Genomic DNA, 16,072 nt, shown 5'->3' with positions numbered 1-16,072 from the left:
AACTCTTTACAGTATATTTTTGGGATAAATTTGTTGAATGGTGAAGAAGGATTTGGAATTCTATTACAAAAAAGGATTTAAAATAGCTTTTGTTGGAAGCAGTGGAAATAAGATTATTAATATTTTTTGCCTAATTTATCTTAAATTATTGTGTATTACTGTTTAGATGGTAAAACAACATATTTCAACATGCACTCTCCCCATTTTTAGTTTTTAATTATGATACAATAATAAATAATAAAAGTGAAATGTTAACAAATGCCCTTAGGGCATTGTTTAGTAACTTTAAATAGTAAGTTTTTGTCAAAGTTTATGAAATCAATGCATTGGAAATTAGAGTTTTTAACTTTTTTAAAGAATAATTTCTTTATTAGAAATCCTTAAAGAGTGCCTTTAGGGGACTCGTTAACAAAACCCATAATAAAATAATTAATGTTAGTAATGTTTTTCTTGGTAAGATTAACAAGCCACATTCCATGAATATGTTCAATGGCAGTCTCAATCGTAAGTGGTGCATGACTTTTTAATTAGATGTTAAATAAACGTAATTTAACTATTATACACTGACGGTGTAAAATCTTTTTTCTTTTGACACAATTGAGTACCCTACCAAGAAGTCAGAAATCTAAGGATTGGTGCAGAAATAAGAGAATCCAATAGCAATAGCAAAAGATGGAAGTGGATAACGTATATTATCATAAATGACTTGCAACAAAACCACAAAACAAAATATCTGACATTGCATGAACCTTTTTCCTCTTTCTCCTTCCAAACACAAAGAAAGACACCAAACAATAACAATTTGGTTGTAGCAATGGGTGTCTCTTTCCTCTCAATCTCAACTCTTCCTTCTCTTCATCCACTTGGTGGTTCTCATTATCCAAAAACAACTTCAACCAGACACCAACCTCGTTCAGTAAGTCTTTGTTACATACATTACAATGTCCTTTCTTAGATGTACATATTATGTGAATTCTGAATGATGATAATATGTTTTGGAACTTTGCATTAAAAAAAATAGATAAAGTCAATGTATGTTTGGATTGACAGTTAGTTTGATAGAATCATGATTTGATCATAAGTTATACTTTGGAGCTTTAACAAAATCATGGTGTCACTGTGATTTCATCAAGCTCAATGGTTCCAAGCATTCACTCAATCATATTGGTTGCAATTGTTGCTTAGTTATGAATAATTTGAATTTGAAATAACATTGGTTTTGTTTTTAGGTGTCCATTTGTTGTGCAAAAATCAAGACTGATGTTAGCGATGAAGAAGAACAGTTCTTCCATTGGAGGCGAAGAGACGTTCTTAAATGCATTGGGTTGACCATTGGTTTGGTAAGAGTCATTATTTTGAATTGTTGGTAACAAATGTATTTCTTGTAAGGTTGATCAACGTCTTTACTAGTTCTTTTTATTTTTATTTCCTTATAAAATGTAAATTTAGTGTTGTTTGAGTTTGGTAAAAGACCTCTTATGCTGAGAAATCATCACAAAGTAGTGCAGGTAGGAAACTTTGGGATAAAACAATGCACACCATCATATTTTCATCTTGATCAACCAAAAATTTGAGCTGAAATATTTTATATATTATTATTGGATATGTATTTAGTGGATAAGATTGATTTGATGATGAGTTTCGGTCAGTTGCATCTGTTTGTAGGAGTCGATATCAAGCTCTGGATCGCTCCTTGGAACCGCTAATGCTGCTGATCTAATAGAACGCAGACAGCGCTCTGATTTTCAGTGTAAGATTCTTAGGTTTTACAACTCCATGTGATCATTAATCATGTCAAACTCAATGGTTCTTTCATTTTAGCAGAGTTCTAACTTTCTGTTCTTACAGCTCAAATTAAAGGGACGCTATATACAGCAATAAAGGTATAGTTTGCTGACTTGCATTTACTGAATGGTTATGGATTATACATTTGTCTTTTCCAGCTAGAGAATAGAATTTCCAATTTGGATATGAGCTTATTCGACGTTTGATATCTCTTCAGGCAAATCCTGATCTTACTCCATCCATTCTAACACTGGCTCTAAATGATGCTTTGACTTATGATAAGGTGAGAGACGCGCGCTCGCACCCACATACATGCATGAACAGATATATCTATATTTCATCTGTATTGATTGGAATCTTCTTAAGTTTGTAGGCAACGAAAACGGGTGGCCCAAATGGTTCTATCCGGTTCAGGTACTTTTTTTTTTTGTAATTAACATTCAAATCCAATGATGTTAACATATGTATAAGTATAACCATAGATGTAGTCTTTAATTCTTTTTAGAAACAGTTAGTCTTCTAAATAAGGTACTCTAAGATTGTTATTGCATTGAAAGTTGTCTTTTTTATGCCCCTCTCTATAGGCCATAGGTGATAGTACAAAGTAATAAAATTTTGAAGTTTTACTTGTCAGTATATCTTAAATTTCTGATTTTACTTGCAATTTCTTCAGAAATGAAAATTTTTCCTCTTTCTTTGCTTGTATGCATTATTTTTGCTTACCAATAATCATAATACTTTTTCTGTTTTTTTTAATAATTCTGTGTGAAGCTCAGAAATAAGTAGACCTGAAAACAAGGGGCTTTCTGCAGCCTTGAATTTTATAGAGGAAGCAAAAAAAGAGATAGATTCATATTCCAAAGGTGGACCTATTTCCTATGCAGATCTCATCCAGTATGCAGGTTGAACATTTCATCCCCGTTTTGAAACATAATACTTATTACCTATGAAGCACAGACACATATAATTACACTAAATTATGTGATTTCCTCAAATTATTAGCGGTGTCGGCGTGTCAGTGTCTGTGTCCACGATTCATAGCTTATTAGCAGTATATGTTTCACATGCATATTCTAAATATCTGTTGATTATTGTGAGCATTTTCTACAATACATGTTTCACATACTTGTTCTAAATGTCTGTTGATTATTGTGACGATTTTTTGTTAAATCAATTTTGATTAAGAATTTGCTAGAAGTTGTAGGGATATATTCAAATTCCATTGACTTTATTGTCTTCATTTTTGTAGCACAAAGTGCAACAAAGGCTCAATTTTTAGCTTCTGCAATTCGCAAATGCGGTGGAAATGAGGAGAAAGGGAATTTACTATACACTGCATATGGATCAAATGGACAGGTTTTCTTTTGAACTTAAGCTCTTATCCAAAATCTGGTTAATACTAGCTCTGTCTCTAATTATAAGCCCCGTTTATATAAAAATCGCTAAATATAAACCTCATTTTAATTAGTAGAGTAGATAGATTAATTATTATTTTTCAAAATATATCCCTTATTTATACTACGAATTTGTCTTAGAAGATGAAAAGTCCAAATTTAACACATCTTTACACAATAGGATATTTTAGTAACATCTATATACAAAATGAATACATTAAATGCTATCTAACATCTATATTTTAGTAACATCTATATACAAAATGAATTCTAGATCAATGTCAGTTTGATCTATTATGCTTTAGTTATTTTCAAACTTTAGTAAGTGTACATTGGTAAGATTTATCTTATTATCAGCACAATCTGCACCTCTTCAAGTGAAAAATGGATAAAGATGTGTTGTGTTGATTTATCAATAATTACACAGAATAATGTCCTACAAAAACTTTATGAAATGATCCATGGTTGGAAATGTTCACAAGATGTTGCTAAATAACCCTTCACTAACACGAATACACGATCATGGAACACATCCAATTTTCGTTTTGGATCAGTGGGGTTTGTTCGATAGGCAATTTGGTAGGACTGATACTGACGAGGCAGATCCAGAGGGGAGAATTCCACTTTGGGAGAAAGCAAGTGTTCAGGAAATGAAAGATAAATTTTCTGCAGTAGGCTTTGGTCCTCGCCAGGTACTTCCCATATTTTATCACTATTTTTGCTCATTCTTGTCGATCGCTGATGCGCAAAATATAGTGTGTTTGTTGACACTATAGAGCGCCACAATAACGGCTATTTGACAACATTGTACTAAATAGCGGATCATGACACAATAGTGATTGTTCAAATTTTGCTATGCTATCACGCTATATAACAACCCTGATCTTTCTTATAGAAATTTTGAAAGGCATATATAAGATGCCACCTGTATATAGAAGAGAAATTGCAATCTTGGTATATATGCTACAAAGTTCAACTTAGACTGACATAAGCATTTTCCCCTCTCCAGTGTCGCTATAAAATGATTAAAGCTATTCCATCTAAGAAACTATTCCCTACATTCCATTTAATGTTTTTTAGCGAAATGGTCTTGTCCGAACTCAGTTATCATTTTACAATTTCAGTTGAACAAATTGTTATTGTTTTGCGATATACTGTTTTGTACAAACCTCAATTTTCTGCGATCCACGATTGACAACATTGAATGTTACTAATTATGTTCTGTCTATTTGGGTAGCTGGCTGTGTTGTCTGCATTCATAGGTCCTGATCAGGATGCAACAGAAACCTTATTGGCATCTGATCCAGATGTTGCTCCATGGGTACAAAAATACCAACGGAGCCGCGAAACTGTCTCTCGAACCGACTACGAGGTAAGTTTAACTATGAATCCCTCTCTATGCAAGAGAAGCAAAGCAGTTACTGAAACTTTCGTTTGGTTAAAAAAATTCACTTGGTAATTCTCTTTGGTTTGTTATCTTTCTCAGGTTGATCTGATAACCACTTTCACAAAATTGAGTACCTTGGGACAAAAAATTAACTATGAGGCATATACATATCCTCGCAAGAAGATCGACATTACCAAACTCAAGTTGTAAAAATAGAGTACAATATCATGCTCACTTTCTTCCCCCAGGACAGACCTTCAATTTCAAGTTTTGACTTTTTTCTTTTTTAACGAAAAAATGTTGAGCTTCTATGCAATTACTTATGCTTATGTAGTGAGATAAAACCATATCTCTTCTAATTAAGTTGAAGCAAAACCTCTTGCCAAAAGAAAAAGTTGAAGCAAAACCTATATTGAAGAATGGACCAGAGTTTCACTCATTTGCTATACTCTATTGTTTTGATATTTAGTTTTATTTTATTCCATTGACATAAAATAAAACTCAACATTAAACTCTCACCTGTATTAATTATTTAAAATGGTTCAAGCTTTGGAGATAGCTGAGATAGAGTGTTCAACAAATAATACGAAAGATGGTGCAAAGAAAACTAACAAAATTTTAGAAGACTACAGTACCAACTTGAATATTCATTTCAATGTTTTCAAAACTAGTAAATAGGATATTGAACGGTTGAGACCATCAGTTCATGATTCAATCAGTTCAATTATAGTTTTTTTTATTGGTTTATTTTATGAAAAATAAGCTCAATTATAGTTTAATCAAATAATTAATAAATAATAGATATTAAAAATTCAACAAAAAAATGGTTGAACCAATTATAATTCAACTCCAATTCAATTCGACTTGAACAAGATTGAACCAACCGACGAACAAACCAATTTTCGATTGTAATGATTAAACTTATTGGTTTAGTCTGATTTTTAAAACACTAATTGATCTTCAATTTTAGTACTAAGGCGTGGCTAAAGCTGGATGAAATCATCTTGAAAATTGTTACACTGGCTCCTATTTATCTCATTTATTCATTATTTTTGTCAACAACAACAGATGCCAACATCTGACAAATCATTAAGCTCTTGATTAAGCTTATTGATGAATATAAACTTGTTTGAGCCCCTTTCCTACGAGTCAAGATCATCTCCATTTATATTCCTCTGTATTTCTTCCATATTCTAATGATGTTAATGGTTTGCCTTGAAAAATGAGGAACTGATGATGGTGATAGGGTTTCTTCAAGAAAATCATTTTAAAGCTTATTACTGAAAGTACTATTTTTCACATTAAATCATTTTCTACTTTTACTAAATAAGACTGGGCAGCAGAGTTCGGATCTAAAAGTAAAATCCCAATATCGACAAATCAAAGAGAGCTTAATTTTCCCCACTATAGTTCTTAAACAGAAAAACCCAAAATCATTTTTTTTTTACAGATTTTTTACCCTCTCAAGGTTAAACAATCCGAAGGTGTAAAAGTTTTGAAAAAAAATTGAATTGAGCATTTTAAACCTCAAATTGTAGAATCCGAACAAATTTCATCCGGTTATATTAACTGGAAGGTCAAAATTTGCAACAAAAGAAAAAAAAGTCGGAAACTTCTGAAAAATGTGGTGCGGAAAATAAGACAACATATGAGGCTCTGATTTCTGTAATAAGGGAAACAGGGTGCAACAGTGCCATTTGGGCAGCAACACAACACATGGGAGGCTACCATGTATCATTATGATTTATGAAGACTAGATCTAGAGACTGCCATGGCCTTGTTACAAGAATTAGATCTAGAGGTTGACACTGTCCTTGTATATTGTGGTGTTGTGTTTAAACTCAATTTCTGGGTTAGTGTTCTTTGAACGTCCCTACCGAGTCTTCAGGTATTCCCCAGTTTAACTTGGGGAACTTTTATTATTTTGGGGGCATAAAAAACCCAACAACAATCCCTCTGTTAAGAATCTAGTAAATAATAAGACACATATCTGGACATTTCACCAGAAGCATTTCCTGCAATTTTACAACTCAAGCTGGTTTAAATACAAAAGCAAAATTTCTTATTAACCAAATGCGTAACATTGAACATTCCCTGAAGTGTTTGGAAGTTTGTCTCTTGCAATTTTAAATGTAATACTGCAAGTGAAGTGCACATCTATCTCGGACATATTCCCACTTACAGCGGGCCAGGAAATGTTCCATTCTCGCGTTGCTCATTCCATCTGTCAACCTGATGCATGGGCAAATCAATGAAAACTGAGTGTTAGACATGAGATCAATGTTAACATTGGTTGAAGGAGAGAAAAAAGTTAATAAAAAGAAAATTCAGGCCTGTATCAAGGTGATTTCAGTTTCTGGATTCTAAAAAAGAAAACGCAACAAAAAATGGCCAAGCGATTCAAGAGGGCCCAGACTCTCCCAATAGTCCTTACTAATTATCCCTAACTTGTCTCCCCCCATTACAGTCATGCTTATACTCTCTCATTACACAGATCCCCGCACACAAATATTAATGCCAATTAGCCAGTAATCTTCTCTTCTAAATCAGGCGCATCACATAGAGTATAATTTGGTAATGTGCCCAATGCTTAGTTAAACAAAAGGGCATACCTAGAAACTTCTTTTGATAATCAAACTAGAAAATCATAGAGACCTTCACGAGTCCTAAAGACTGCCTTAGGAATGTCATTTTCTCTCGGGCGAATCTGATGGTACCCTAATTTGAGATCCTATTTGGTAGAAATGATCATTGGACCCCCGGACTCATTTTTAGCACAATTATGATGAGAATTGAAAATTTATCGAGAATCATTTGCTGTGTAGGGCCAAATAGTCTACACGAATCCCTCCACCAAACATCTTTTCTTAATTAATATGCTAGGATTACCAAAGGGGCTAGTGCTAGGCAGAAAAAGCATCACCTTCACAATTTTTTCACCTATTTTTTGTAGTATGGGTACATATAGGGACGAATCTTGAGAATTTGAGTCCAGTCCAATGAGATTGCATCACCCAAGTTGCATTAGGTGGTAGGCCATCTGGTTATTGAGAAACATCATCAAATTCAGCTGATATTTTTCTATAAATGTGGAAAACTGCTCCTGTCACTCTCCTTTTTCTTTTGTTCCGTGTTTATAAGCTATATAATATCCTTCGCTTGTATCTTGCAAAGGGAAAATCCCCTCTCAACAATACCTTATGTTACAGTAGCACCATTGAAGAATGGAAAATGACTCTTCTTTATTGAATGAATGAACAAGATTACCGAACTATACACAATGTGAGTATTGAAAGGTTGAATGCTTACAACCATTTACATCAGAGCTATAACAGAAATTAGAGACTCTGGACTCTCCTCAAGGACAGCTCAACTGCTGCCTAACTCCTATCTGGTCTAGTCAGGCCTTGTCAACCCCCAGCCTATTTCCCTTACTTCTAACATAAACCTTCCAAACTATTGTTCTCATATCACCATCTTACCCCCTTTATATCCAATCCAATCCTAAAACTACTGAAGTCCTTCCTAACTCCAGGAGAAAGAAATTCTGATCGAATCCCACTCCTTGTATCTTCATGCATAAATCTTGCAAATACCTTATTCCCTACCATAGCCCTAGACCCCACCTTTCTCCAAAATTTCTCCATGTCTTAAAGGATTGGTTATAAGTTAGCTCCTCCTCACTTCAAAAGGATATGAAACAGGTCTTATCCCCAATTCAAACATTTCCCGACATCCTCATATGGTGGCGCATCCTATATACCAGCACTAACTGGTAAGCCCCACTTCTCCTTGAACTTCTCATGAAATTTACCATCTGCGTCAATCCCCTAACACCAACACAATTTATTCTCTGTATTAACTCCATCAATGGTTTGGTTTCCACTGAATCTGTGCCCTTCTCTCATGGTGAATCTCTGGTCCACGTCTTGAAGCAGAGTTTTTTTCTTCACGCAGCAATGCTAAGACCATCAACTATCTAAGATTGTGTCCTGCAACTTCAGTTCTGCGCGGATTTCTTCCATTATACCATATAGGAAAATGCCCTTCAACATGAAGTGCAACAGAAGCTATTACAAATATCCCTCTATACTCCTCCACCCGTGAGATTGTTTTTTATACTAAACAACCGTCCAATGGCACTCTAGAATATCCAGGTTTAAAGGGTGAATCACTGCTCCATTGAACTCCTCCTAACTAATCCTTACGACTGTTCCTCAGACCATTTATACCAATTCAATGATCAATCCCCAATGCAATACAAGAGAGTCAAGCTTCTCAACTTGCACAAATTCAGCTTCAAACATCTCTCCACATGAACAGTCCCTCCCTAAGTGGTTACCTCAAGTGAAGACTCAAACCACCCCTTTATTCCCCTTGCCATACAATAGAGATTAACCTTCCTATCTTTGTCCATACCATGAACCTTGTTGAAGTTCATCAAGATTGACCTTGACTACAAATTCATGTAACAGCTTTTTCAGAACTTTTATTTGTAACAGACTTCCAAAAGTATTCACTCTCAAAACTCTCGACTTAGGATTCCATTGTTGCAGGCATAATGACCATTCGAGCTCTGGGGATAGAGTATAATGTCGTATGATAAGTACTAGAAATGTGGGTAAAGCGAAGCACTTGAAAAATTGTATTAATGGTGAAAATTCAGGTTGGTATCAAGGTAATACAATTGCTAGGATCTACAACAAGAAGAAAATGCATAAATAAGAAATTAAAATGCTTAGGCAATTTGAGAGTGCCCAATCTCGCCAAACAGTCCCAAGTAATTCCCAACATAAACCTTCTAATGACACCTACACACACTCCCCACTAATATTGCGAACTGGGCGGTTAATAGTGCCATCCTGTCTCCTAGATCTGATCTGTTCCATCGCCTCTAATTTGGTAATATGCATAGTTGTGAATGGCGGATAGCAGAATATTGAAGAATGCCAAAACTACACAATAGAAACACGCCGTTACGGCTTATGGCGGCGCCATGGCAGGTATCCCTTCACAAATTTCTTGTGCTGATTGTCAGCTATTCTGCCATGGCAGCCATTTAACAACAGTGGTCATGTGTGACACACCGTTTATGCCTTTTCACATTTTAGTAATTTTGGGCCCTGAGTATGCATCAACCATCTCAAAAATTAAACTAATTCCAAGTGGTTAAGCCACAAGAGTTGAAGGCATGAAGAAAGTTAAAGATTGATATACATGAATATTTAGCAGCTTAAGAGCTCAGTCTCCCTATACAGCCTTAAAAGAAGAATTTCCTCCCCATAAAAAAGCCAACACGTTTAATAACTAAAATTTTATTTCATTGCAATTTTTTTGCAGAAAAGTTTATGATTTGGCATAAAGTCAGATATCATGTTAAATGTAACAAAAGGTCAAAAACAAAAGAAAAACTAAGTTGTAGGAAACAAGATGCAAGTTATTCATAAGAATTATACTACTACCAACAAGGCAAATGATGCTATTCAATTTCCATGTAAGAGTCCAGATAGACAATCAACAGATAGAAATTTGACATTAGCAAGACGATATATCTGTAAGTAAATCTTGTTGGACAAGCAGATCCTAGTGCCTAGCAGATGATAAAAAATATTCATTATCGAAATACATACCCATTCGCCAGGGCAAAGAGCACGATAATACTTAGCAAACTTATCGCATTCTGGTGCATCATCTCCCTTTGCAGCTACACATCTGCACATGAATTTCAACGGTTAAAATATAAGAACGGTAAAACTTTTCAGTGTATGTTAAAATCTCCATAAAAATAAAAACGGTGCATAACTCACCGATGATATTCAATGTATCGGGTAAAGCAATGCCTTGTTTGATTAGTAGTTGGGAAACGGAAATCTACTGGAGCAGTCTCAAGCTGAAAAATAATGGCTCAAATATCAAGATATTGAAAGGAGCATCAACTCTAATTATGATGAAATCAAGCAACAATTCCAGATTGATGATTCAGTTAAATAAATGTCACCTTAATTTCAGGTTTCTCTTCGGCTTCCTCTTGATCACCAGAATTTTCTTCGACAACAGTTTCACTACTTTCCTCTTGAGCGTTTTCTTCAGCAGCAGGAGGGGTGACTTCACTGCTTTCTTCAGCAACGACAGGGGCAGCAGGAATTGTTTCTTCTACAGTTTTCTCAACAACAGCTTCCACAGGAGTAGCCTCCTTTGGCTTTTCAACTTCCTCGACTGCAACAGGTTTTTCGACAGCAACTGGTTTTTCAGCTACCTCTTTTTTCTCTTGTTTGTCCTTCACATAGTATTCCTACAAACCAAAAACATTTTTGTCACTATCTTCATCTCAAATCTTACATAACATTAGAAAACCAGCTTCAAGCCGAGGAAATCAAGGGAAAATTCTATCACTACACACTACCCAGCAAAAAACACAAAATCTAGCACCGCATCATACCCATTCTTCATAAAAACAATATCACATCCAAAATAAATAACAATAGCAACTCATCTAGTTGCACACTAAAACTTGCAAATTAGTATCAATATTTCAATCCTCTTATCATTCTAACTATCTAACTCGTACAGATGGCACTGATACCAGATACGACACTAGCACGTCGAAAATAATTGAAGAAATTATAAATGATTGAATATAACTACATGGGTCAACTCAACACGCCTTCAATCAGAAGTGTCAGTGCTGCATAGATATCATTGATTGAACAAAATGGACTTTATTTTGCGTCCATGATATAGATCTGAGCTTAGAATCTTCGTTAGCTAACAAAGACTACAAATTTACATAGACTAAGCTAATTCTAATTTTTCATGCCAACATTTAGAAGTGTAAAAACAAAACTAAATCAATTGAAGCTAATCAAGATCTAGGAGAAATCACTGAGAATTGCACCAAAATAACATAATCAAGGTTCAATTTATAATTTTTTTCATTCGAAAAATAAATAGATTGGAATTAAAACAAAGATCCTTGGAGGTATTTAAGTAGAATTGGAAATTGATAAGTAAAAGGAAGAGAAATTGATACCTCAGCGAGAGTTTGGGAGCTGTTGGGAGTTTCCGCCATTGATGAAAGAAGCTTTTGGTTGGGCGGCTGGGTTCAACAGGAGTGAAGAGTTATAAGGTCAGAACACAGAATGTGTTGTTTGGTGAACTTACGCTGGCTGTATTCGACTCGAGAAGGTGTCATTCATATTTCTTAATTATTATTTCTTTTATTAAAATAGATATATTTTTTCCTTCAAAAACAAAATTAAATATATTTTTTATCTTTTTACGAGGACAAATATATTTTTATCTATGAAAATTATAAATATTTCAATTTTTCGTTTTAATTTTTCTTCAATTTTTAGTTTTTAAACTTTTTTTCGTCCTTGTTTTATAGTTAGGTTATGTGTATTTTTTTATTTTTTGAATAAGTTTATGCATCAACATCTCCTTTAATATAAGAAAAGAACATGTTGTGGAAAACCTCAATATGCTCTTTTCTCTTTTAATGTAAAAATCCCAAATTTAGGGGTAAATATGGTCTATTATTTTACATTTTTAATTGGATGACATCACTTAAGGATAACTGATGACATCTAACTGAAACATAACAGTTGGTTTACTTTATCTGGAGATGTATCTAACTTGCCATACCATTAGAACTAAACTAAACTGAACTCATTACTTTTTAAAGGGAAATTTGAAAAGTACATTTTTTGGTTCAAATATCCATTTAACAGCTAGCAATCAATCAACATACTCTATGAGCTCACTTTCAACTATTATCTTACTTTAACACTACTACCAAACATTGTCATTCACGCCCCTCTCTCATCTTGAATCTGGTAAACTACTCTTCTATTTTTTTAGTTGATTGGTTCTTCCTAAAACAATGATACATGTTCCTATCTAAAGTTTTTCTATGATTCATTTACTTTATGATCTATTTTTTATTAGGTTTTCTGTTTATACTCTTTTATATGTATGTTTGCCTTCCATACTCACATCTGCTTTTTTTACTCTATTATCTGTTTTCAATTTTTTCTCTCTCTTTCAAACATATGTTGTGTTTGTTTAAGTTTGCCAAACATACTGACAATCTTCTGTTTATCAAGTAGATCTGAAAATGGAAAGACCATGCCAGTTTATTGGTGATGTCACAGATAAGTCAGATTTTTGGAAGTTAACTGTTAGAGTCAAAGACAAGTGGACTGTTGTTAAGGATGGCAAGGAACATCTGGAGATGATTATTGTTGATGTTAAGGTCTTATTATATATTTCCATTCATGCTACTATTTCTTTGCTTCACTAATTTATTCACTCTTAATTTATTAACATATAATGGTGTGTTTGTTTCCTTCTCAGGGTAGGGACATACAAGTTGTTATTCCTACGACATACAAAGCTACCTATGACAAAATCTTAGAAGAAAACGCTACTTACACTTTATGCAACTTTCAAGTGGTTAGCAATGATTTAGTGTTCAAAGCCTTAGAACATAAGTTTCTTTTGAAATGAACCGGTGGGACTACTGCTGAAGACATCAATGTTCATGATGTTCCTCAATCTGACACCAAATTCAAGCCGTTTGCTGAAATTATATCTGGAAAATGGAAACCTGATATTTTAGTTAGTGAGTTCATTGTTGTTTATAATAAATTGTTATTATTCATTTTATTTTATTTGTTTGTTTCTAAGAATCTTGCCCTATTTTTTTTTTTCAAGATGCCATTGGAGTTGTTCAGGAAATGGGCTTTTGTCAACTGAACCAAGGTACTGGGAAAAAACTCCAGGTCAACTTTACTATGAAAGACCTTAGGTGAGGAATTTTGGTTGTCAACTGACATTTTCCCTTGAAAACTATAAATATCACTGCTATTTTATAAACTTTACTATGTACATTATAATGGTAGTAACATAACTACTCTCATCATGCAGTGACATTTCGATTAACTGCACTTTATGGGAAGAATATGCTGCACAGTTCATTAAATATAATAGTGAAAGGAAAGAAGGTGGATCCGTGGTTGTGATGCTGAAGTATACCAAGATCAAGGAAGAAGGTTTTACCCCTACATCTGTTAGCTATCACCATATGTGTTTCCTACATGTAGTTCTGATATTATAATACTAACTTATATTGTTCAAACTTATAACAGGACGCTTCCCACTAAGTGTTTCAAATACTTATACTTTCACAAAGTTGTACATCAATGAGGACATTCATGAGATTAATCTATTCAAGGGAAGGTTTGTTATTGCTATCATGAAAATTCTATAACTATTTTACATCAATGAACAATATATAACTAATTTTATTATGTTTGTGTTAGTTTGCCTCGAGAGGAACAAAATCAGTCCCAAAGCCAACTTCTGTGTACCCAATCATATGGATCTTCACAACTTTCTTCGGAGGCAGACCTCCTCTCCAAAAACTTGATTCTCCCTCTATCTAACATCATCCACGATTTCTAATATGGTATCAGAGCCTCTTCACGATTCTTTGGGCCACCTGTTATCAGGTTTCCGTTATCGGGTCACCCGTCATTTATGTTCACACTTCAGATGTGCAATCCTGAGCGTGAGGGGGTGTGTTAAGAGTCTCACATCGGTTAGGAGTTGGCCTGACAATTTGTTTATAAGTGAGGGCAATCCTCACCTCACAAGCCGGTTTTGTGGGGTTGTGTTAGGCCCAACCACGATTTCTAATATAAACTACAATCTATTCTCATCGTCAGCAAGGTAATGTGAAAAGTTATCTATAATTAACTTTTTCTTGACAAATAATGATAATTTTTTTGAAGAACAAATAAGGATAATTAACCTAAAGTTTAATTTTTTTTCATAATTATTTTGCTATATATGATAACTTTTTTCAAAACAACGGGAGTCTCACATGCATATCAAAAACAACTTTTTGTTTTACGGTTCGAGAGTTTTGGAGGGGAGAGGAGTGAATATTTTAAATTTGGCGTGTTTGGTTCAATTTATAGAAGAAGAGGGGAGAAAATTTCTTTAGAATTTTATTGCATTGCCATAATTATCCTTAAATTGATTTAAAATCTCAATTATTCTTTCCAAAACTTTTATCATTACTTGAATATTTTGTACATTTTTTTTTTGTCAATTTCATATCACATACAATGGGTCAACTAACTCTTAATGGGACTATCCAAGGAGTTTTGAAGCACTAACCAAGTTTTCCTCTTTTGATTAGTTAGTTTTTTTTTTTTTTTTTGACAAGTGATTAGTTAGTTACATATTAACAATGTTGATAATAAGGCCAAAATAGAAAGAAAAAAACTTTATAAAATTAGGGCCAACTTAAAAGTATTAATAAAATTGAAAAAAAAACAACAAATAGCAAACAACTTTAACTTTCCCTTTTAAGTTTTAATTTTTAACTTTATTCTTAAAGTAATTTTTAAACCTCAAAAAAGTAGGGTCAAACGCACCCTAATTCTTCAAAAGAAAAGGAGTATCTTTTCTTTCATCATGATTCATATTTTTCTTATGAGGTAATTTTTCATTGTTTGTATTCACAAAATCATCACTTGTCTTTTAGAATTTTGGTATATGATTGCCCTATAATTGGAATTCACAAGAGCTATTTTCATTGAATGATCCAATAACACATTCAAAATAGACATCTAATAACATGTTAAATACCAAAAAGAAAATGTTACGTGAATATTATTTTTAAATCATCAGAAAAAAAATATTCTCACTAATATATGTGTTTTTTACTAATTCAATGAAAACAATGTTTAAGTTGTTTTATTGTTCTTTTCAGATTACTGATCGAATAGGTAGCAACAATGGTCAAGTAAATTACAATCAAGCCTTGGCATATCCAAGGTAATGTGAAAAGTTAAGCATAATTAGTTGAAATTTTTCCAGCATTATTTTCCATATACAGGAGTCTCACATGCATAAAATAATTAGTTTAAATTTTGTTTTGTTATTTTATATTACTTATACAATGGGTCCAACTATTCCTCGATCACAAGTTTGGTATCCAGTTCCATTTCCAATCTTCGATCACCAATTTCATGTTTCCTATTGTTATAGATACAACAGGTCATATATGCATGGCACATTCAATGAGATCAACTCCTCCTAGAACTCTATCCATACGAGTATTTTAACACTTATTAAGTTGTCGTATTTTTTTACTTCAGATCATGCATGCTCACAAGTTTGATATCCAGTTTCATTCTTCAATCAAGTCAGATATTCAGAGTGACGCAATTGTCACAAATCCAAAAATCATTTGTGTGGGTGTGATTAACAAAGAAGACTAATAGTAGTAGACAGTAGTATGTATGAATTTAATTTTGGAAGAAACAAAAGTAATTCAAGAAGCATATAATTGGTTTGTATATATTTGAGTGTAGTTATAGTATTAAATGTATGGAAACCGGGTTTAGTAACGCAAGAGATATGCTTTTCCTTAATCTAATTGTTGAAGCTGACTCTTTTAATGCAATTGAAAGCATCATTGTCAAGAAAATAA

The 16,072-nt window shown here is 33.5% G+C and overlaps 2 protein-coding genes across 2 annotated transcripts; one reads left to right on the top strand and one right to left on the bottom strand.

The window, feature by feature from the left end:
• Positions 1-673: 673 nt before the first annotated feature.
• Positions 674-5,014, top strand: LOC11437370 (thylakoid lumenal 29 kDa protein, chloroplastic). Its single transcript, XM_003615115.4, has 11 exons — positions 674-916; positions 1,230-1,340; positions 1,666-1,750; positions 1,849-1,883; positions 2,003-2,068; positions 2,159-2,199; positions 2,557-2,687; positions 3,035-3,141; positions 3,734-3,871; positions 4,417-4,551; positions 4,666-5,014. The coding sequence occupies exons 1-11, from the start codon at positions 815-817 to the stop codon at positions 4,774-4,776; spliced, it is 1,062 nt and encodes a 353-aa protein (XP_003615163.1). The 5' UTR covers positions 674-814; the 3' UTR covers positions 4,777-5,014.
• A 1,435-nt stretch (positions 5,015-6,449) lies between these two features.
• On the bottom strand, positions 6,450-11,756 carry LOC11426814 (cytochrome c oxidase subunit 6b-1). The gene is made up of 5 exons (XM_003615114.4): positions 11,597-11,756; positions 10,565-10,858; positions 10,374-10,456; positions 10,197-10,278; positions 6,450-6,798 (listed from the first exon to the last, which is right to left on the bottom strand). The coding sequence occupies exons 1-5, from the start codon at positions 11,633-11,635 to the stop codon at positions 6,745-6,747; spliced, it is 552 nt and encodes a 183-aa protein (XP_003615162.1). The 5' UTR covers positions 11,636-11,756; the 3' UTR covers positions 6,450-6,744.
• Between the last annotated feature and the right edge of the window lie 4,316 nt (positions 11,757-16,072).

Source organism: Medicago truncatula, chromosome 5, assembly GCF_003473485.1.
Source record: "Medicago truncatula cultivar Jemalong A17 chromosome 5, MtrunA17r5.0-ANR, whole genome shotgun sequence".
NCBI lineage: Eukaryota > Viridiplantae > Streptophyta > Magnoliopsida > Fabales > Fabaceae > Medicago > Medicago truncatula.
This window is presented reverse-complemented; position numbering and strand designations above follow the sequence as displayed.